General features: G+C 34.4%; 3 protein-coding genes and 1 pseudogene across 3 annotated transcripts; 1 reads left to right on the top strand and 3 right to left on the bottom strand.

The window, feature by feature from the left end:
* Nucleotides 1-827: 827 nt before the first annotated feature.
* On the bottom strand, nt 828-3,407 carry NAC073 (NAC domain containing protein 73). The gene is made up of 3 exons (XM_021427289.2): nt 2,917-3,407; nt 2,606-2,795; nt 828-1,788 (listed from the first exon to the last, which is right to left on the bottom strand). The coding sequence occupies exons 1-3, from the start codon at nt 3,064-3,066 to the stop codon at nt 1,259-1,261; spliced, it is 870 nt and encodes a 289-aa protein (XP_021282964.1). The 5' UTR covers nt 3,067-3,407; the 3' UTR covers nt 828-1,258.
* A 5,284-nt stretch (nt 3,408-8,691) lies between these two features.
* LOC110413681 (uncharacterized) lies at nt 8,692-12,639 on the bottom strand. Its single transcript, XM_021424607.1, has 2 exons — nt 9,855-12,639; nt 8,692-9,467 (listed from the first exon to the last, which is right to left on the bottom strand). The coding sequence occupies exons 1-2, from the start codon at nt 12,445-12,447 to the stop codon at nt 9,076-9,078; spliced, it is 2,985 nt and encodes a 994-aa protein (XP_021280282.1). The 5' UTR covers nt 12,448-12,639; the 3' UTR covers nt 8,692-9,075.
* Nucleotides 12,640-20,310: 7,671 nt separating this feature from the next.
* Nucleotides 20,311-21,806, bottom strand: LOC149527779 (uncharacterized; annotated as a pseudogene).
* Nucleotides 21,807-23,185: 1,379 nt separating this feature from the next.
* Nucleotides 23,186-24,254, top strand: DMP7 (transmembrane protein, putative (DUF679 domain membrane protein 7)). Its single transcript, XM_021438510.1, has one exon. The coding sequence runs from the start codon at nt 23,339-23,341 to the stop codon at nt 24,065-24,067; it is 729 nt and encodes a 242-aa protein (XP_021294185.1). The 5' UTR covers nt 23,186-23,338; the 3' UTR covers nt 24,068-24,254.

The following is a 24,254-nucleotide window of genomic DNA, read 5'->3' as shown; positions in this document are numbered from 1 at the left end:
CTATAAGTGATACTATTCTCTAAGCTCAAAATAAATTAATAACTCTAATCATATTAAATGATTGGGATCATGAGTTGATTAATGACATTCCGACCAAGCTCAAATTAATGCATAATCTCAAATTAAGTGACCTAAATTCAAGCTGTTTGGTTGGTAGATTGCCTTAATGGCTAAAGGTGTTACAGCCTCACCCCTACACTGACATTGAAGTTTCAACTCCAGTAGCTTACTTAAACTTTCAAGACAAGGAACTTCCTTCTTTTTCCTTTTTCTTTTCTCAACTAACTTTCAAGACAAGTAACTTGCTTACTTCAGATGTTTAAACACTATGTATAGTTACTTACTAATTATAATAACAAAAATGAAAGTTCTATAATTCAGGATTACAATTGTCTCTTTTATTTGTTTATTTATAATAAATTTAAATATTATCAAATAGTATTCTACATCTTGCAACATTTTTATATTTAATTTCTAAGTTTTGTAGCACTCTAAGGATAACTTTACTTTGATGATAGCATTTTTTACAGAAGCTTGAACTAGATCCAACAGGTCCTAACAAACATACAAAGAACTCTGATCCAGACATTTTTTTTCTTCCTCTTATTAACAAGAAGAGAGTGTTTTGCGCTACAATAATCAGACCTCAACTTTTAACCGGTTGAGAAATTAAACTTAAATGATTTCCCTCTCTTAATTAATAGGACTACTATATATATGTATGTATGTATATGTATAAAGAGGGATAGATAAAATATAAGATAAACAATGATATACAGCATATATAGAGCATGTACATATGGATGGAGTGATTAATTAGATTAAAATACAATTTTAACAGTAAAATATATACTCTTATTTGAAGATTGTCGTTACATTTGAAAGGACAAAGTGTTGAATAAAAGAAGCTACTTGTGGTAAGAATCACCCTTTGTACAGTTTCCATAGTTAACTTGTACAAGATTAAAGTTGGATGAACCATGTGGCACATTTACACCCTGCTGCTTACACTGTACAAAGCATCCCTTCAAAGGAGGAAGGGAAAGAAAATTAACCATGCTGAAGAATGTTTCTTCTGCTCTTCCGCTAGCTACAAAGCATTCCTTATTCTCCCCCGCCATTTTTGGCTTCGCTAAAAGCCATAAGTAAATAATTAATTTCTTGCTTATTTCACCAGTGCTTATTTTTGATGTTGCCTCCACAGTCCTTTCACTAAGTAGACTATCTCCTTTCCTTCCCGTGGATCCTTGTAACTTTCTTAAGGAATGAAAGACCCATCATGGACTGCAAAATGGGGAAGTAGCTGGCTAGGGTTGCCTCTGGTTTGGCCACCTTGATCAAAGGAAATATAAGAAGGATTATACAACTCAACAAGCCCATTATTCTTAAGGTGATGAGGACCCTCATGTCCACTCTGCACCTTTAATTTTGAGGGCAGGGAGTCCTTTACCGAGCCACATTGTCTAGGCTGTGTTTGGTAGAAAACTTTTGAAACAACTAGCTCACCATCTTTCTCTTCTTCATTGTTGCCAAGGTGGTACTGGTGCATCACCCAATTAGTTTTCTCGGGTTTCCTTTGCTTCCCGTAGTTGGTGTAAAGCACCAGTATCTTTTTGTAACCCTTAACTTTTCCACTAATAAAAACTGGCCTGGTCTTGCCTGTCTTGTGCCACCGGGTCTCGCCGCCTTCCGTGTCAGTGTGAACCTTTCTTCTTTTTCTAGTTCCGGTGGTGTATGCCTTGGAGGGTCGGTGAAAGAAGTGGCGAACTAGGCCATCTTTGCTAACTCCTATACAGGATGAAAATGGATTATAAAAATGACAAACCATTCACTTCTTATTCGAACAGTTTATTTGTTAACGTGAAGGGCACCATGCTGCTGTCATATTATTGACAAATGTAAGTTGGAGTGTTTTTCTTCATTTCTCATGGGGAAGGCTACTAGGGTTAGTTGGAAGGTTTCTTCATTTCTAGTTTACGGGGAAAATGCAACGCACTAAGGTTAGCTGGCAGGTTTCTTCGAGCAAGGAGATTGGTTAACCATTCCACCAAATGAAATGAGCATGTTTCCGATCCAGCTCTTCTTAATAATTTAAAGACTTCGAAAAATTGTGTATACTTTTTTATCTTTCTATTTGGCTCCTCATGATGAAAACACCAGATTCTGATATATATATATATATATATATATATATATATATATGGTTTCTTTAGGACTGGACTCACTTCCCAAATTAATAAAATGAAAAGTCTTCATCTTAATATCAAAAACTAATTTAACTATTTCTAATATGAAGCATTGGATTAGCTTCATATGCACAGACTCATCACAATAATACTATTCATTAATCAATAATCACAAATCTATATGAGAAACTGACTGAGCTTAATTAATACCTTCTGTTTTTCTCTCTTGTTCAAAACTGCTATGCATGTGCTTGCCTCACCCTCTCCTTAATAATACATACTAGTTGCCAAAACTGCAAAACCTTATAATGACATATGTCGACTTTCCCTTCTTTCTTTGTTTGTTCATGTTTGATTGGCAAGTGTATATATATAGATCCTGGAGTAGAATCCTTAGAAAAATAAAATAAAATTATCACCTGGTAACTTCTCTGGATGAGTATAGCAAATTCCGTTCTCTCCTTCAATAGTAGGGATAAATTCATCTATTAGAGGATGAAGTTTACGAGCATCAGACCGCACCTTCCCTTCCAAATGTTCAAGAAGCTCTTGATCTGTTGGATCAAACTTCACTCCAGCAGGCAACCCAGGCAAATCATGAATTCCCGCCTATAACATAACATTTTTAATTTGTAGGTGTAACAAATACAAGTAAACCACGTTGAACAATCACTATCAAAACCATAACATATAAAAGAAGATGAGAATACAATCATGATAAACAAATGACCTGCTCTCGGCATTTGATCTGATGACCACATGAGGGACAGGTTCTAACTAGGCAAACTTTCTGCCTTTCAGCAATAACCGTTTTATGAGAAGATGGAGGAGAGCTTCTCTCAATCGTTTGCACATCGCTGCAGTCATTGCACCAAGTCATTTTCTTTGGCTTCCTCTTATTCCCATCCCACACTGGGATCTTTTCCTTTCTTGTTTCCTCCCCTGCTACTCCCCAAAATAAACAAAACTATGAGAAGGAAGAGATCACAAAGAGAGAGAGAGAGAGAGTTAAAAAGGGGAAGGAAAAAAAAAAGAAGGAAGAAAAGTTAGCTTGTTGTCTCCTCTAAAGCTTTGGTGCTCTGAAGGCTGTTTATCTTGAGGGTTGGGGAGGGAATTAAATTCTCCTTCACTTTTTAGTACAATTCTTTTGCATTAATCTGGTTCTCCTAAATGTCCTTACTCAAAGCAAAGAGAGCTACCTAAAAAAAAAATCTAAAGAGACTAATAAAATTCTCTTTTGACAAGTATAGTAGTGAGTTCTATTGAAAGCCCAAAAAGGATTGCTTGGATCTTAAGTTTGGTTTTTGCTTATGGATCGGCATGGAAACTTGTATGCCAATAAATGTAGTTTTTATGTCTCTTTTGTTTTTCACCTCTGTTTAAAAGGCTGCTTTGGTTTGTTAAAATAGCTAGTTAATTTAAAGAAGGCTAAAATTTAAGAGAAAGAATAATATTCAAAGGTACTAAGGGTTGAGTGGAGATGGGGCAATCTGATTTATTGGGAGCTATTTCACCACCCAAGAGAGAAAGAGAAAGAAAGAGAAACATTTCTGGTCCAATGTCACCCTGGAGTATTCATAAAGCTAAAATTTACATACTAATATATACTTATATATATAATACTATATAAAATGCAAAAAAAAAAAAAAAGAAAGAAAAGGACAAAAATCAATAGCCACCCACAACTCTATTTCTTCAGTTAGACTTCTCATGCAAAGCAAGAAACCTCTCTCTCCTCCCACCCCCCAAATGTCCACGTGGCAATGTCAGAGTGTGCCATCTTTGAACCCACAAGGAAATAAAGGTTTAAATTCCAGATAGAAATCATGATATGCATACAATTCAAAGAAACCTTATTTCTTTTACGGAATGCAATCTTCTCAATTTGGTAATGGAAAAATAATTAGATGTCACCCTTAATTTAGATTAGGAAATTAAATTGCAGCCAATCTCTCTCAGCTCTCAAAGGTTGCTTGCTTCCTCCAGAGTAGGAATATCCGAACCTTTAAAACTCTCTTTCACCTTGAAATTAAATGAATTACTCATCGTCAGTCTTCACCATAATTAAACAAAAAGAAAAGAGACTTACGTGCAATATGAAGAGTGTGATGATTACAAACGAGGAATACAGGATTTAATCCAAGTCCGTACACTTCACCAAAACGTGGATCATGACATGAAACCAGTTAGAGAATATCAGTAGGACCCATGGCCAATGTTTTTAATTATTCCCCTCACAATTTTTTTTTTCTTTCCTTCTTAATAAAAGATGATCATCTTACATTCAAAAGAAAGATACTGTTTTCTTTTTGGATCCGTTTCATTCACAACCACACCAGCCTACAAGGGCAAGGCAGTCCCATAGCTTAGCTTTCCAGGCATATATAGCCAGACCCCTGCAGCAGGACTCCTTTTTGTGATTAATGAAGCATGCCATTGCCGACTCCCCCAAGCTTAATTTCTGGAGACATCAGATTCAAGTGTAAGACCAAACTATACTGTACAACTAATCAAGTAGTATAGCTAAATAAGGAGTGGAGAGTGTCCATTAAACTAATAATTAATTGAACTTTGAGAACGAGACAACCCACATATACATACCCCATCCTTGATACATTTAAAGAAGCTGGTGGGGATGACTTTTTCTCTTCAATTAACATCATGTTGTAGTCCCACAAGCATTCTGAGATGAGCTTCACCTGCTGTAGCTAGATATTTTTAATTATATCTTGAGGACCCTTGCATACTTAATAAGAACTCTTTGCTTATAGTTTATTTATGCTAGCTGCAGTCCTTCTCTTCTTGTTCTTCTTCTTCTCCTTTGAGAGGGGTGGGGATCTTAAATACAATTATTTCCCAAAAAAGTCGGAATTTTAATTTTACAAATAAAAAATACATACACTTTATTATTAGATCAAATATATATATCTAAGTATAAATTAACTGCATACGTACAGTTAACTAAGTGCACCACTATAAAAAATTTTTAATATTAGTATTACTATCAAAATTATTTTAACGAGAGGAAACCATTTCAAGTGAAGAAAAAAAAGACACATTGTTAAGATATGATGGTTGTGTTGACATCAAAAGTGAACATTGTAGGTGGTATTGCTATTCGATTAACCATAAGTTGAAGAAAACATAAGAGCGTTGCTCATCTCTCTCTATTTTCATACCAAAGGAACATCTTTATAATTATTATTATTTTTTGATGAGATGTCTTGTCTAAAACCTACTAACATTATTACATTATATTATCTTTACACGACGGGCTAGCCTGTTTTTATTATTATTATTAATTATGGTTGCATTTAGGTCCAATAATTGATACAATGAATTGTCATCGTATTAAAAATTTCTGTAAAGATTTTCTTTAAGTAATATTTATAAAGTTTTTGAAATTCATCTATGTGTCATCATACTTTATTTTTAATTAAATCAAAATTATTTAGAGATAAGAGACTAAATTCTCATTGAATTCTCTTATCTCATGACACTACAAGTGCAGTACTCCTTCGGGTCATTTGACACAACTGGAAAAGAAGAACATCCTGAAGAATAAAGTATAACTCAGGAAGGAAAATTAGGAAGACTTGAAAAACAAAAAACCTCTTCCAAAGTTTAACCTACAGTTTCCAAAGAAAATCTCTGAAGTTTCACACCTAACAAGTCAAGTTCTAAAAGAAAATTAAAAATTCAGAGGAAGAAGATTTTGAAGATTCAAAATTTCATTAAAGATTTATATTTAATGCTATGATATATTATCATATCATCAAAATATGACACCTAATTAATGAGGTAAAATTAAATTTCATCAAGACTTAAAACTAAATGTAATAATTTTTTTTAAAAAATCTTTTTTCTCTCTCTCCAACTTCCTCTCAACTGTTCTTGTTTTTTTTTTAATCTCTCTCAACTCACTTCTCTTCTCCTCTTCTTCTTCCATTAAGATTATTTTGATAAAATTATGCAATTTCAAGAGCAACAATAATTAAAAGTTTCACCTTTCTAATATGCCTAACTATGCCCACTACAATAGGAACTAATCAATATGAAAATCTTACATGTCTCATGTTTTAAGGAATCAATATGTTGTAAATCAATCCATGAGATTTCTTTCATTTATAAAACATATAAAAAAGTAATGCCCATTATAATCCTGAAATAGCTATTGAATTATAACAAGAATATAGATGAAGACTCTCATCTCAAATCTTACACTCTAAATTGAAATTTCACTATTGATTCAAATCTTAATCAATCACATATATAAATAAAGTTGAACTTGAATAAATCTTCGATCTTAAAAGGACAAGAGAAAGTTAGAGGGAAAGGGTGGATTAGTGTTTAACGAGAAATTACTCTTCTCCTTTACACTTAAACCCAAAAAAAAAAAAAAAAGACACCTTAAACCGAAAGAAGAAAAATAAGAGCCCTCAAGATTTGAGAAAGGAGCGGAAGATCTGTAAAATTTTTGAGATTAGCAAGGAGATGAGAATTTAAACATGGTACCTCATAAATGGTAAAAACTTTTAATATTAGTTTTAAGTTCTTAAATGATTTGATTTATCTCCATTATGAGTGATATATTTTGTAGCTTGACAGTGTATAGAAGCTATACACTGTGATTGTATCAAATATAAAACCCTTCACTAAACTTGAAAAAAGTTTATATTCAAGAAATGCATTTGATCTTATTCAGAAATCAGTAATCAAAACTCGTGAAGCGGATATGTGTTGAAGAAACGAATCAACAAATTATTCTTCTATTTTAATGAATTTTCAGAGATTGTACTTGCACATCTAATCAATTAAAGTGTTATCTATCGCAAAACTTTCTTGTCTTATTTTCAATACGAAATTTGGGTGTATAATTATACAAAAACTAGGTTTTGAACAATAAATTCAATATGAATATTTTTTAAATAAAAAAGTGTTAAATGTTGAACACCTAAGCTTAACTTCTAGACATTAAATGCCAACAATAAATGTTGGAAATTATGAATTTGAAGAAATTCTGAAAAAGTGAAGAAATTTGGAAGAACTTTAATTCAAGGTCAAGTCATCAAAACCCTTAAAAGTGAATGTTAAGGAAAAAAACAAAGGATTATCTTATTTATTTTAAAAATTTCTAACACATCTAATCAATAAAATTGTTATTTATCTCCAATTTTTTTTTATCTTATTTTCGACGCAAAGTTTGTATGAAATTATACAAAAGCTAGGATTTTGAAATATAGATTAAGTATTTATATTTTTTGAATAAAAAAAGTGTTACGTGTTGAACTCCTAAGCTTAATTTCTGCACTTTAAATGCCAACAATAAAGGTTGAAAATGATGTATTGTGAGCTTTATAAACATATAGTTTAATTTTGGGGTTTTGCTGATGAATTTTGGAAATGCGATCATTTGATTTGAAATAAAAAGATTTTGTGAATAGCTCATTAATTTCTTTTTGTCTGCATAAATGATAGGAAAGAGAAAGCTATAAGATATTATCATATTGATTTCAAGTATTTTTTATACTATAAGTAATGATTTAGAAATAAACTTAAAAAAAAAAAGAACAGAAAACAAATTAATTCCATACTGAAAATACTTTTGATATTCTATTGACCACCAAATTTGGCTAAATTAGTAGGAACAAAAACCATCATATTCGTTCCAATCTTTTCATGTTTTATTACTTAATGATTTGTAAATAAAATTTAGAAAAAATAATTAAATCATTTTTATTTTGAATTTGTTGATGATATTTGATAAAAGAATATAGTTTTTATTTTAAAAGTTTATCCCAATGAATTGGAATTATATATGAGGAGGTTGTTCTATTAAGAGAAAATTGAAAAGTTACTATATATGTGTATATATCTCGTTCATAAGTATCTTTGATTATACAAATACCAATCGTGCAAAGTAGGTAATATAAGTGTTAAAACACCAATGTAAACCTTCATCCAGAAATTAATACTTTTCAACTCTTTATTAACTAATTACTCAATAAAACCTTATATTCATCAATTTGATGTTCATATATAATTTGCTTTTTTTTTTTGTGTGTGTGAACGATTAAAGCGAACAAAGAAAAATAAAAAATAGGTCAAGTGGGTGAAGGGTGAGAATTAGGTAAGGAGCTGTTAAACCATACAACAATATAGAATTTTATCAATGTCCTATTGACTTTCAGGGCTCTTTCATTTTGCTTCAACAGTTGGAAGTCTACCTACAAAAACCAGAAGTTCAAGCAGTGTTGCTATCCACCCCAGAGCAAACTACCCCAAGCAGTCAAGACTGAAGATGGAGCTTGGGTCCATTGCTCATTAAAAACAGCTACATTCAATTTGACAAGGCATCCTATCATTTTCTTGTGAGCCACATGTTTGCTGCCATGAAGAAGAGACAAAGGGCCCAATTCACTTATGAAGGGCGGCAATACAGCTAGCGATCTTCATTCAAGTGGCAGCCAGAGCTTTACTCTGATTTTTTTTTTAATTCATGGCATAGGTATAAAAATTATAAATAAATAAAAAGGAGAATGAGCACACTCTAGATTGGGATCTTTTTCAAAATTTTGACAAACTATTTGTACAATTGTGCTACAGCGGTTGCTTACTTGCTTATGGAAATAAATGTTTTGCATTCTTCATTTTTGCCTTGTTACCATTACCTAACCAGAGAAGAAACACCAATCAGAATTCCAGACACTCGACACTGTCCAATGTCTTACTCTGTGGTCTTCTAACTCCTTGGTATACTTCTCGCAGTGGGGCACTGTCAATTTTTATTGCCCTCTCGTGCTACTGTACCATTTCCTTTCCCCCAGGAAACCTACCACGCGTGAGCAAGTTGGATTTCAGAGGGATTCTCCAGTTTCAACTGATAGAATTATACTACACTACCTTGATCAGAGGCTTCCTCGTTGTAAAAATATGGGGAGAGCTTTCCATCCTTACCAGCTTTGGCCTTGTTCTCCCCTCCAGCCTCTTGCAACAATTTCACCACCTTCCTCATTGAAGGGCGGTTGATGGGAAGAGCGTTAGTGCAGAGGAGACCAATATCGAGTACCCTGCAAATTTCTTCGTTGTACTTAGAGTCCAGTCTCGGGTCGATTACTTGATCCACACCCTTTTGGTCGCAGGTAGCACAGACCCATTTTACCACATCTTTCTCCCCAAACGCTGGATCAGTTGGGGGTTTCCCAGTAACCAGCTCTAAGATGACAACCCCAAAACTGTAGATATCACTCTTCTCATTCACTCTTAGGGTATAGGCATATTCTGCATTGAAATGAAGACAAAATGAACAAATTGAAGAATAAGCGGTAAAAAAGATTTTGCAGGAAGGATTCCTAGTGACTCTTAATTATAGGAGGATTATAATGTCTAACAAAGTTCATGTTAGTAAGCCGATGCAATCACTTATCTAAACGTAAACGGAGAGTTGTGATGAAGCAACAGTCACATAGGCAGTGGATTTAAACTCCAAAATTAAGATTTAGAAAAGAATCTTGAAGCCACTGATTTAAAGGAGTAGCTGGCACCACTGATTTGATGAACAGATCACAAGATATCAAATAAAACAACAGAAGTACTGAACATGCAAAATGAAGAGGGGAAATTAAATTTGGAAGTAATTTAATGAACAAGTATCAAGAAGTAACAAACCTGGTGCAATGTAACCATACGAACCCGCAATCGCAGACATTGATTCTGCACCTTTCCCAACTCTTTTAACGATCTTAGCAACTCCAAAATCTGCAACTCTGGCACCAAATTCTCCATCTAACAATATATTGTTTGATTTCACATCCCGATGAACAATTGGAGGAACACAGTCATGATGCAAATAGGACAATCCCTCAGCTGCATCTAAAGCAATCTTATACCTAGTGGGCCAATCTAACAAGCCCCCCTTGCTACTGTGCAACAAATCCCCCAAGCTCCCATTCGGCATATACTCGTAAACTAAAAGTTTGCTATCTCCAGCATTGCAACAACACCACAGTCTCACAATATTCTTGTGTCTAATCTTTCCCAGTGTTTCAACTTCACTTTCAAACTCATCTCTCTCTGTATCAGCACTCAAAGAATCCCCTTTCTTAACACCTCCACTGAGTTTCTTCACTGCCACTGCTTCACCATTTCTAAGCACAACTTTGTAAACTTTGCCAGAAGCTCCACTTCCTATCACATTCTCTTCCTTGAGGCAATCAGCAATCTCAAATTCACTAAACCCAAGCTTATGAAACGATCTCCACTTCGATATGGTAGCTCCTTTCTTGTTCTTTTTGAAACTCCGGTACTTCATGTAGAACCAAACGACTCCTACAACAAAAACCAAGCCAGCAAGTACAAAGATGCATCTGAGGATCCACATGTAACCCTGGTTCTTAGATTTACCAATCGTTGGACAAAGACCCTCCAAATCACCACATAGTCCGGGATTCCCCACAAAGCTATTCCTGTACATGTCCTTAGCATAAATAGGAGGGAGCTCTCCTGAAAGTCGATTATTCGACAAATTAAGCACATTGAGCTTTAAATTCTGCAACTCAATTGGGATTTTCCCAGAAAATGAGTTACTGGAAAGATCAAGATAATTAAGCACAGGCAAGCTGCCAATATCACTAGGAATACTACCAGATAGTCTATTGTTACCCAAATTTAGCTCATTCAAATTCGTCCATCCCTTAATTCCTTCCGGGATCCCTCCATCAAGCTCATTGTCACTAAGATCAAGCCTAACCAACTGCCTTAATTTCACAAAAGATCCTGGAATCCGACCCGTGAACCCGTTTCCACTAGCAGATATTTCTACCAGTGTCACCAATGACCCGATTTCATCAGCTAACGACCCGGAAAACGGGTTGTTGGAAATTGAGAGAATTGAGAGGTTATGAGCACTTGAGATCGTCTTTGAAATTTGCCCACTAAAGGAATTTTCAGCAAGTTCAAGCAAGAATACTCTGGGTAGTCCCCAGAACCCGTCTGGGACCCGGCCCGAGAAACGGTTGTGCTTGAACCGAACCCGGCCCAAGCTCCAGCATTTGCCTAGACTTTCCGGGATTTTACCCGAAAATGAGTTGTAAATCAAAACCAGATCCTCTAATTGCCCCTTTGCACACAGATTCTCCGGGATTTCACCAGAAAATTGATTGTAAGACAAATCCAGACTTTGCAATGGCGAGTTTGCACCGAGTTGACTCGGCAAACGCCCACTGAGTTTGTTGTTGAACAATTTCAGCTCGCGCAAGTCTTTTGACCGAGTTATGCTCTCTGGTAAAGTCCCTTCAAGCCTGTTATCAAAAAGATTCAATGACTCAAGCTGTAACCCGCATAACCCGGTCGGAATTGTCCCTGTTAACTCGTTCATGGACGCATCGAATCGCTTCAATGTAGTTAAATTCCCCATAGTTAAAGGCAACTCACCGGATAAAGAGTTGTTATATAACTCAAGTTGCTCAATTTTCTTCAACTCGGAAATCGAACTGGGGATTGACCCAGTGAGCCGGTTGAAGGACAAATCAAGTTTTATAAGCCCACTCAAACGACTGAAACGTGGCGGAATCTGACCCACGAGGTTACAACCGGCGAGAAAGAGCTGCTCGAGATTCGTTAGGTTACCGAGTTCGCTTGGTATATGACTCGGCAAAAACGGGTTATAAGCGAGGTCGAGTTCTTTGAGAGTCGAAATGTTTCCCAGGAAAGGAGAAATCGTTCCGTTGAGGAGATTTCCCGCCAAACTCAACAGCTCGAGCCGTTGGAATCGTCCAAAACTCGCGGGAATTTCACCTGAGAAGTTATTTCCGAAGAGAATTAGATTTTTCAGTGTCGGAATTTCCGCGAGGGAGTTCGGGAGAGACCCCACAATGAGGTTCTGTGAGAGATTGAGGGTCGTTAGATTTTGACAGGTGGAGAGATCCGCGGGCAGGGATGAGTTGATGAAGTTGTTGACGAGAGATATGGAGCTAATAGAAGGAAGGCGGCAAAGGAAAACTGGGAAAGGTCCGGCTAGTTGGAAATCAGAAAGGTTCACCGAATTGACTCGTCCCGTTACCGAGTCGCAGGAAATGCCGCGCCAATTGCATGGCGTGTCGTCTCGGTCGTTCCAGGAGGAGAGGGCATTGGTTGGGTCGGAAAGGCTTTGCTTGACTCGCTGGAGGTACAGACCTTCCTGGTTTAGAGCAGAAGCATGAAGCAGAGGATTCAGAAACAGAAGCAAGAAAACCAGAAACATTGTCTGCAATTCTGGGTTCATTTCTGCTTTGGTTCTTTTATTACGGTGTTGGGTTTTGGGTTCTTGAGGCCAAGTAAGAGCCAAGAGGGGGAGTTAAGACTTTTGCTTTCACTTAACTCACTTTCTGTCCACTTGGGTTCGTAGTTTTCTGGGTTTTGAGAGGGTAACGTTTGAGGTTGCTGCAAGTGTTGGATTTTTGAAGAGAGAAGAGCCCCGGGACTGGGGTTAGGGTGGGGGGGAAGTGGGTCCTTGACTCCTTTCTTGGATTGGATGAGACATATTATGATTAGGATCGTGCAAATTAAAATTGTGGACACATTTTCTAGTCTAAAAAGTTGTCTGAAACTTTGACAAATGATTCAACGATGGGAAATTTTGCAGTCAATTGAGTCAGTAAAGACAGTGCTTTTGGAAACAATAACTATTACTCATACTGTTGACATTACAGAGTGCGTTAAGTGATCAGTGTCAGAGAGAACACAGACAATGAGCTGGATTCTCCTCACTGTAAGAGAAAGTGGAAAATTGGATAATGTTTGCCCAAACATTATTGAAGAGATTAGAGAAAAGGATTAGTTGAAAGTTAATTAATAAGGCTTCAAAGCTCCTGAGTTGTGATGGACATGATTAGTATTCACGTGATGTATAATGATGGAATGTCACATTGTGGGGACTTGGATTATTACAGGTAAGATGAAGTTTGAGAATGTTTGAGGAAGATAGAATACCTTTTTCTTTTTTTTGAAAGTTAGATAGAATGCTAGAATGGGTTAAGTGGTTTCCTAAAAGCCAATATATTCTGTAATGTGAAATATTGGTAATCACAACAAAATACTAGATCTAGTAATTACAAATGTGATGGTTTCCTCTGTCATCACTTCTCGTGAACTCATCATTTTAAGCAAATAAGAAAGAAGGAAATTTCTGCTTCCATCCTTGCCATATAAAAACAAATGGGAAATAAAATGTTTGTTGCTGGCTACACTCGAATAGGAATAATAGAACCAGAAGCATTATTGCAATAAAATCCTACCAGGAAAAGAAAAGGCATAATGACAAAGGGGAAGAACCCAGTGTCAAAGGTCTACTCTATGGTTGATTGAAAGAGATATATGGGGCTAAAAAGCCATAGATTTTGTTTTATGATCATAATCCTTCAGAAAAGAGACTCCTGGGGAGGGGTCTTTGTCTGCATCTGGAGTCTGGAATCCAGAGAGTTTGAACATTGAAGTTTGAAATGTAAAAAGGCAAGTTTGAATGATATGTGGAGGTGGGATCTCTGCATCTGTCAGTTGTCACCATACATGAGAAAATTTGCTTTTGATGCAGGTGACATTACTACACCTACTGTCTTCAAAAAGCAACTTAGTAAGCATTAAGCAAAAACAACCATGGATTGAAGGGCTTTCCTTTTCTTCCCCTCTCTTTTTTCATTGTTCTGGCCTTCTAGAATTTCTTCCCACTTGCACATGATGTAACAATTGATTCCTAAGTATCTTTAGGGAGTGATTATCTCCTGGTAATTTATACGTATTGGTCTTTATTATTCTTCTAAGCGAAGAACAATACCAGAATAAATTATGGAATGGAAGTACAGCTACGCAAGCAAGGAATTTCCAAGCACGTGCGTTTTGACAAATTGCTCTTAAAGCAAGGGTCCCAAGGGCAACTACTTGTTGAAAAACAATGCTCATGTTTGTGATTAAGACTGATAAATCCCCTCACCATTCTCTCAAATTTCAAAAGGTTGTGGTTGTTTGGTAAATAGGAATCGATACCACACCACCCATTTTCCTAACACGACTGCTTTTTTTGACTGAAAAAGATTCCGCGAAGCGCATTCCGAGTAAGATTCATCATCAATCATCCTCCCACTGACTAATTAGCAATTCTTGGTACATTAGCTCAAAACTTAAAAGATTTTTTACAAAAAGTTTTATTTTGCTGATCACATCATGTCAGAGGTGATAATATCAAGTTCTAAGTCGAAATTCAGACAACAATTTCAGTCATTGTCCTGTCAAATGAATTCTGATTTTACATATTAAATAAACACTGTGGACGAGACATCAGAATGCACCAATGATGAACCAGTTGCATTTGTTGACAATGTTACGTAGAAATGCAAGTACAAGGACAAAGGCAAGGCAGCGGAAATTATGCAGTCTTCTTTACATGACCACATCCGCATTTCTGATCAGCGGCCCTACTACTATGCTACACTACTGTTATAGTATCAGGCATGCATTTGCTGGGATCAGTTCATCTAGTCATCTCTAACTTCTACCTCTAGGTGGGCAGCTTCTCTTGGTTAGGTTGAGTGTAGAAGGAGATTTTACTTTTTTGAAGTATACAAACCATGCACCCTTGATCATTGCTACGCAAAGCCTTGAAAACATTTGACGCAAGCAGTCAACCGCCCCGGAGGAATAGTGTCGTCTTGGTGGTTCGGATTTAAGTGGCCAAATATTGTAGTTTTCAATTCAGTTTTCCAGGAGAAATAGTGGTGTGAGTTTGACTTTGGCATCCCGGGGGTTTTACCTGTACATATTAATTCACATTAGTTTTTCAAAACAGTAGCAGTTAAATAATTGCAGATTAATAATAATTATAGATGGATGCCCTCACCCTTTTTGTTTCAGACAGAAGAAGAAGACGAAGAAGAGAATGTTGATGTAAACAGCAAACTTAACTAGGTTTATTTTGGCCTTGTCCCAAGGTCCCCGTTTCATTAATTTATAATACCTGATCAAGTCTTCATACAGTGGCAAAACGACATAGAGGACCATACCGCGATATTCGTGGTTTCATTTCCCTCAGGTAACAGAGCAATCTCATCCAAGGACGATGACGTCAATCTAATTATGAAGTAGTAGTAAATTCAGGTGGACCACTCTGTCACCAGACTGGTTGCCTACTGAGAGAGAGACTTTCCAAACAGCACAGTCCCTGTGCAAACTCGGAACTTTCGGTGTTAACAATTAGGCCCTCCTGTACAAAATATCTGATGAACAGTGTGATCGGCCTTTCTTGGGGTAAGGTTGCGTTTGTTGTTTATTGGTCTCACTAACAGATCAGGCCACTCATCATGCAATAGAATCATCAAACTGTCAATTCATTGGCAGAACATTTCAATTTGGGGGGACGCTTAATCACACTACCTAAATAGATGTTTAATGGCCCCATGCCGGCGAAGAAATGTGTAATATCTGACTCTTCCTGGGAATCGTAGACTGCTAGTTTGCTATTCTTTAATCTTTATCTAACGCTGTCCTGATCAAATGTCCTCGCTGTCAAGAGGGAAATGCTAGCTGTGAATCAAAGATTGGATTGATGTTTCACACCCAAACAACTCTTCCAGTCCCATCTTTAGAATAAGTACCAAGCGGAAAGCTTCGGAAATTTACAAAACACGCGTTAGTATTGTTGGCGCATTATCATTGGTTATCGTATGATTTTTTTTTTTTAAATATAAGATTTAAATTCTCTTTTTTTTAATTATAAAAAAAATAAAAATAGAAGCAACGGATGTCTAATGTGTGTCTAATCAAGCCAACCAAGTTGGAAATTTTATATTAGGAGCAATTTCTTCAATCTTCACTTGGATGATAACAATATAATTCTATCATATAGGAAAGTTAAATTTGACAAGTCAAGCTTTTGTGTTTTTCTCACACCAAGGAATTAGTTGCTAGCCCCGGTAATTTGAAGTGATTGGTGTCTTTGCTTACAAGCTGCAGCTTTGCACGTTAGCTTTGTGGAAAACATAAGAAGCTAATTCTCATATTCCGAGTTCTAACGTACAATATTTACTAGCTGCAAATGGATTGTTGATAATAAGAAGAAAAATATTGCAACTAAGGGTCCGTTTGTATTGATTGAAAATGTTTTTTTGAAAACATTTTCAGAGCTCAATGATGTTTGGTAATTTGAAAAATAGTTTTACTTGTAAAAAGTTTTACAGATCAATGGAAAAAAGATTTGTCGACGCCGTAAATTGTCCAAGGCCGTCGAGCGACGCAAGATAATTTCCTCCCAGCTGAAGAAGCTTCCTGCCCTAAGTCTCCAAGTCCCTTCTTTACCATTCTTTTCTTCACCTTCGATTCCTTCCATCGGCAACAAGATTAGCTCCCTCCGGCAACATTTTTCCTCTTTTAATAGCCAGGTATACCGTGCTTGGTTCCTTCTTCTATTTATAAAAAATCTATCAACAATAACCCTTTATCTGATTTCTGCACTATGATTATATTTATCCTGTTATGCTTTGTATATGGATCTTCCAGACATGTTACTTGTTTGCAATAAGAAAGAGCAAAAAGATATTTTGTTTGAGAAGAGAAACTAGTCATGTAAAACCTTCTTTATTGTGGTGCCTTACGAGGCCAGAAATCTTGTCTTTCCTTTTTATTCTTAAAATTATACATTGATCAGTTCCTTATAATTTTCTTTTACAATTAATTAATGTTTAAAGAGGTATGGACATGGATCTGAGGATGAGCTACCGTTAGAATCCACTGGAGACTTCACCAGAAAAATTGGTTTGTTTTCAAATTACAATAATGGCACAAAATTGAATAAAATCTTCAGAGAACCTCCTCAACAATGTTTGGCAACAGCCCGAAGAAATATTTCCTGTAAATGGAATTTCTGAGCAGAGACAGCATGCCTTTTAGATTACGTTTGGTATATTGTTGAGAATGTGATTATTAAGAATGTAATTGGTAGATATGTGATTGCTGAGAATATAATTTTACAGTATTTGGTATAATAAGAAAAAGTGATGATCGTAAGAAATATGATTACTGAGAGGATTATACTGTAGTGTTTGGTTTATAAATATTTTATTGAGAATGTAATGTAAATTGACAAAATTACCCTTATGTATTAAAAACATATAAGTTGAATAAATTTATAATTTTTAATATAAAATTTTACTTTTCAACCTTAAGTAATTAAAATAATAAATAATAACATTAAAAAATAACATAATATTTTTATATTAATTATTTAAATATTTAAATATATAAAATTACTAAATATTTATTTTCTCTTTAAACTTATAAAAATTAAAAGTAAAAACATTATCTAAAAACCAATCTATCTATTAATAAATTATCTATCAATAGATAAATAACCACTGTCAAAAAATTTAAACATAATCTATCGATAGATGTTTTCATTTATCGATAGATATTCAATTTTTAACTTATGCTTTCTTTCTCTCATAAGTCATAACCGCGACAACAAATAACTTTTCCTTTCAAATCTTCTCAATTTCTTACATATTTATTTATAATAATTAATTAAATTAATTAATTTAAATTATTTTATAAAAATATTAGTTAATTAATGATCACTTTCTTTCTTTTATTGCTTCCTGCACCCATCGTCCTTCAAATGGCTCTTCTTTTTATTTTCATTTTTCTCTCCTTCCTTATTGCTTTATGGTAATGGACTGTTCTTCTTACTTCTTCCTTGCTCTTTGTTGATGGATTGTTCGTCTTTTCTTTTTTTCCCCTTCTTCCTTGCTCCCATCACTAGATTCAAATGGCGTCCCTCTCTCTTCCCAAAGAGTTCAACTATTGGGGCTTGCTGGTGAGCAACTAGGGTTCTACAATTAGCAACAAGAAGAAGAAGGAGAAGAAGGAGAAGAAAAAGAGGAGCAAATAGAAGAAGATCGAGATAGACAATTTAGGGAAAAAAATATGTAACTTTCCCTTTGCAAAGGAAAAGTTACTTTTCCTCCATGAGAGGAGGGAATGACATTAACTTCTCTCACTGTAATGATATTACAATAGAATTACTTTCTCAACCACTTTCCCTAAACTAAACATTATAAAATAATTACACCCAATTAAATTATAAAGAATTTTCTTCACTTGCACTAAACTAGATGCACCGTTAAGTTCTAGTCAATAAGCATTACTTTGCCATTGCAGAAAGAGTTCAGGTAAAGTAAATGCATCCCAAAGGATCTATCATATTTTTATCTTTGACTTCATGTTTGGTTAAAATATAACATTCTTTCAGTCGATTCTAATTTCAATTTCTCGAAACAGGGTTTGAGGCTTGGTGGATGCGTTGATGCAACTTGCTTACCAAGAAATCCAATGACGGTGAGGGTCAAAGAGGGATCAACTTTAATGCCTTTGTGGACAATAGAGCTTATCGAGAATTCTTGAACTCCAAGTTCAATTCCATTACAAATCGACATGGAGACCACTGGAATTGCTCTGATCTGTCACCAACAAAAGATGCCTCTTATTGCATTTAGATCCTTGTCTGATTTAGCTGGTGGAGGTTCTGCCTTGTCTAATGAAGCTACTGTGTCTACTACTTTGGCAGCCAAAAATGCAATTGTTGTTCTACTAGGATTCATTTCCCTATTATCTTCATAAGCCATCCTTTTTGGAATTTTAAAATTTTAATTTGAGTTTTGATAGTTGCTAGTACAATGATATTGCTAGTAAGTTTATGTAGAATGATTAATTATATTTTTAGTAAGTTTTATTATTTTGGATAATATTTGTAAGATGTTTGTTGGATATTTGTGGGATGTGTTTAGTTATAAATGCAGCATAAATATGTAGGATAATTAATTATATGTTTTATTATTAATGTAGAATGTTTTCTATTTTGTAGGATTATTAATTTTAATTGATGCATAGATTTTTAGTTATTTTATTATTATATCATATTTTTAATGTTGAAAATTAAGTTTTAGATGTTATATGCAATTAATAAATATTCATATTTTCAAACATCTAAAGATATTAGAGAATTGGTATTTATAAAATTTTTATAATTTTAGTGATGAGGAAAATATATTCTAAAAGATTATCCAAACAACGAAAAATATTTTCGATAGTTTATCCAAACAGCAGAAAACATTAAAATTTTCCTATGAAATATTTTACACAGAAAATATTTTCCTTTAGCAACTTATGTTACAATTACCAAATGGACCTTAAATAAAAAAATGTATTGGAGGCATAATTGTTAAATCAAGATATGTATATGTATCAAAATTCTATTTTTAAGTATCGAGTATCAAGTATTGTATAGTATCATAAGATACGGTATGTAATTTTAAAATTAATTATAAATAATATGTATACATATAAAAAATAAAAAATAAAAAATAAAAATGTTATATTTATTTATAAGATCAAATATTATATGGGATAAATTGAAAATATGATTATAAACTTTCAACATACTCCTCAATAATATATATTTTTAAATGAGACATACATTTTCCATGTTAATTTACTAACAAAAAATCAATGAGAATTTGACATTTTTAGATCTTGTATTGTATTTGTAACAATATACAAAAACATGGTGTATGAGGATTTTTTTCAAGTACAACTATATACTTAAAATTGTACCATCAAGTTAATCTCTATTTTCTAGTTTCAAAAAATATCAAAAGTTAGAAATATTAGTAATCAAAAGGCTCCATAACACTTGACTCATGAATGCTATTAATTATTATCATTCATCACTAAGATCTAGATCATCATCCTCATCCTCAAGCTCCATGTTATTATCATCATGATTGCCTTCATCTTGTCTTAGAACAACCATCTCATCTTCCTTTTCATCTTACAAGTTGTTTTCCTCTTCAACAATTGGTTGAATATCTTCATTTTATAAAATAATTTTATTTTTCTCTTGGCATCAAATGGCAAGTTACTTGGACCTACATTTAAAATTGAATAAAAGTACAAAGTTAACCACTTTCAATCTAAAATGTAATATAAAAATTAAAGTTGCATACATATTAATTTGGATTTTAGAATACCTAACATGCTTTCTTTTTTTGCTATGGTCAATCCCTTCATCCTCAAAGCGTTCATGGATATCCATTCATGAATTTTCTTAGGGTAAACAAGGATCTTCCATTTTAGTTATGCATTCATCATCCGATTCCATGTTGGAAAGATAAATTAGATCATATGCTTCACCTTTTTTTATTCTCTTGGATTGTCTTAGTTCAAGTTGAATATTATACTTGACAAAAACAAGAGCATTTAGTCTTTGTTGCTCCAAACGATTCCTTTCCTTGAAATGCATATGATCAAAGGTGCTCCAATTTCTTTCATAGCCCATGGCACTACAAGTGAGACTTAAACTTGTATAGCAAGTTTTTGAAGCTCTTTGCAATCCTCTCCATAACTTTCCCATCACAAAGCTATGATTAAAGAAAATAGATTGCTTTTAAATTCATTATTCATGCATTATTTAAGGTAAAAACTTAGGAAAAAAAAAAGAAAGATTAGAAAAAGATCAAAAACAATACCAAGTTGCTTTGTGTCTCTTGTCAAAATGGCCATACTCATGCCGAACACTCCTTCAGCTTTCTTGAACCTCTTTAATTGTTGATCAATTTTGATCCTTGATTCAATATCCGGATACATTCTTTCAATTGTCCTATGAAGATCAATTTTAACTTCAATGTCTGAATGAAAGCCTTCTTCATAGTGAAACCTACAAAGAATTAATGGGATTAATCAATAATTCAATATAAAAGAATTATATAAAATTTTCACTTAAGAGTTGAAAGGAATCAATATTGCTTACTTAGGATTAAGAAAATAACCAACTGCATGGAATGGTCTATGAAGTTGCAAATCTCATCTTATGTTAATGATTTTTCAAGTGTGATCATATCACGTCTTTCGATGATTGAAATTTTGAGCAATTTATTGTTTAGCTCTATCCATTGCTTCAAATATAAAGCCCATGCCAGGTTTGGCGTCCCCATCCACAAGTCTTAAGATTTTAACAAGAGGAGTTACACATTTTAAGCAATATTTAATTGATTTTTAAAATTTATCATCACTTAAGAAAACAACCTTTACTTTCTTAGCTTCCCCATAGAAGAAAAATGACTCTTGACCCATTCTTGTGAAGCAAACATGGCTTGAAATGGAATCTTGTTATCCTTAAAACTCTTCAAAGTAAGAAAAGATGTAGCAACCTAGTAACTCCGACTCCTTTTAGTTCTTTCTTTTTGGAATACTTCCTAAACATGTTAAGAACCCAAATATGTCTATATAAATGAAAACACACACTTGTTTGGCCTTTTGTATTATTTCCTTGAAAATGGGCAAATCACTAACATCATATAAGATTAAGTCAATGCAGTGAGCTGGAGACCAAAACAAATTTTTTTTCTTCTCCATTAATAATTGTCTAACATAAACATAAGCTGATGCACTATTAATCACCACTTGAATTACATTCTCTTCTCCAATTTCCTCTACAAGTGAGTCAAGAAACTCAAACAACTTGTATGCATCTTTTATAACACCTGAAGTATCTATAGAGTTAAGAAATACTATTCCACTAGGATTATTATATGTCAAACGATATTTTAATTAAATCTATCATTAGTCATAAGAATTTATTTGACTTAAAATAAAAAGTACAATGGCTTTTTTAACTCAAAATAAAAATATAAATATTTATTTTAAAATTTTTAAATAAGTTAAAATTTATTTTTATATATTATGCTTAATAATTTTTAAAACCACATTATTAATATGTCATTGTCAAGACAAGGGAGTTAATAGATTCATTTGACAGTAATATTAACGGTCTTTGATCTAACACAAATACTTGCACCAAATTTCCACTCTCTGTACTTCAGCAGTAAGACTTATGAGAGATACTTTTGCTATTTTCCAAGATCCACAAAGGAAAATCCGTAAATCAGGTTTGAGTCAGGGCTATATCATCCCAATGAGCCTACCCAACATCTCTCTTTCTATTTTTGGAGCTTATTATGCTCGACCCGCAGGCCCCAACTTGATAGTCCAAACCCTCGTAAAGGTCTTAGAAGAGCTATAAACTCTCCTTGACCCATGAACTCACAAGGCCAGCAAAGCCCAACTCTCATTCTACTTTTTTAACATAGAATCATGTTTTTTTCTTCCATTTTTCCCCTTTTTCATCCAAAAATTGGACGCAACCCTTTTCCGATGCTCATCTGTACTGATGAAGTCAATTATTGAGTTCATACATGGTTCTGTGTTAAAAAGGTAGAATTAGAACCTTTATTTAAAAAAATAATAATTATTATTATTTATCGAATTTGATGCCACTAATTAACTAACATCAACTCAGTTACTAAGATTATCAAAAAATCTCATTATCTCAAAATAAATATATAATAAAAGATACAAATATAATTTTATTTTGTTTATAAATAAGATTTTCAATTTAATTTTGTTTTTTAAATTTCATTTTCTCACATGGAACTCCTACTTTTACCAATAATTTTTCATACCCACACGGTATTATTTAAAAAAAAATTACTAAATTTAGCATTACTGGTCAAGGATAGTGTGACACTAACTCTGTTTGAGAATTAATCTAAAATTTAGGTATCATAATAACAAATATGAAATTACTATTTTAATCTTTTCATATATATATATATATATATATATGTAACAAAAAAAATATTATTTTTTGTTTTGAAGTGTGTGTCCCATATTCTAGACGTACCCTATACTATTATAGTTGAGTTGGTTAATGGTATTGTTACAGAATATTATTGATGGAGAGACGTTATAGGATGCTTGCTTTGGAGCCGCATGCATTTATGAGAAAGAAGAGAGGTTCGTCAATTATCAAATATGGTTTGTACGTCGTAACCCCCAGCTCTCTTAATTACAGTAAATCCACCAAATTTACTCATGTCGTTAACAGCTTCGAAGCACTTACTTTCAAAGACGGTTTTGGTTTCCCTGCCAAAGGCTTCCGAATTTGAAAAGCAACCGATGCAACCTATTTTCCACCAACAAAACAGATGGAATAACCATTTCATTTGGTGCTTTCAGTTTTGTTTTGTTTTTTTTCAGGACTTATGTCTTCCCACAACTAGTAACGGGCCAATCTCATGGAACATATCTCTGCAAAATACATCGTGGAAACCATAGCTACAAGTTTCATGTCAATGGACATCAAAGTAGAAAACGAGCAACCCCTTCTGGAAAATGAGGAAGCAGGAGAGAGGGTCCAAGAAGAGCAGCCAACCATTCCGGAAAATGCAACATCAGCATCAGCACCCCAGAAGCGACCAAAAACCAGAAAACAAAAAGTAATGAGGAAAACCTTCAAAGGAACAGCCGTCTTGTCCAAGCTTCTCCCTACAGGTTCAGCTCTCACGTTCCAGCTACTGTCCCCAGCTTTAACAAACCAAGGCCAATGCAAAACCGAGGTGAGCCAATACTTGACGCTAGGCCTTGTGGCGTTTTGCGCCGTCTTTTGTTTCTTTCTTTCTTTCACGGATAGTTTCAGAGATGAAAGAGGCAAGATTCGGTACGGGGTGGCTACATTCAAAGGGTTATGGGTGATGGATGGTCCTGTGAAACTTTCAGCGGAGGAGGCAGACAAGTATAGGCTCAAGTTCATTGATTTTTTCCATGCCTTGGTGTCCATAATGATTTTTGCATCGCTTGCTCTGTTTGATCAAAATGTTGTCAAGTGCTTTTATCCAACGCCATCAGAGGAGACCAAAGAGCTGCTAACGGTATTGCCCGCCAGCATTGGAGCCATTGGCAGCGTTTTGTTTGTTTCATTCCCTACCAAGCGCAATGGAATTGGAAACCCTCTCTCCAAAAATTAGGCCCTCATCTCCCTATAAGTCGATCTGTTGTCATAATATTTCCAAGATGCACAAGGTCCACAATGATGTGAGCAATTTTTTTCTGTTTGCTCTGTAAACGTCAGGCATTTCTCTGTTTCCAATTCCCCACCTGCCGTCCAAATCTGTAAATCCATTGTAAAATGGTTGGGCGGTAATTATTTAAGCA

This window comes from Theobroma umbraticum, unplaced genomic scaffold, assembly GCF_002168275.2.
Source record: "Theobroma umbraticum cultivar Fairchild unplaced genomic scaffold, ASM216827v3 scaffold_30.0, whole genome shotgun sequence".
In the NCBI taxonomy this organism is placed as follows: Eukaryota; Viridiplantae; Streptophyta; class Magnoliopsida; order Malvales; family Malvaceae; genus Theobroma; species Theobroma umbraticum.
This window is presented reverse-complemented; position numbering and strand designations above follow the sequence as displayed.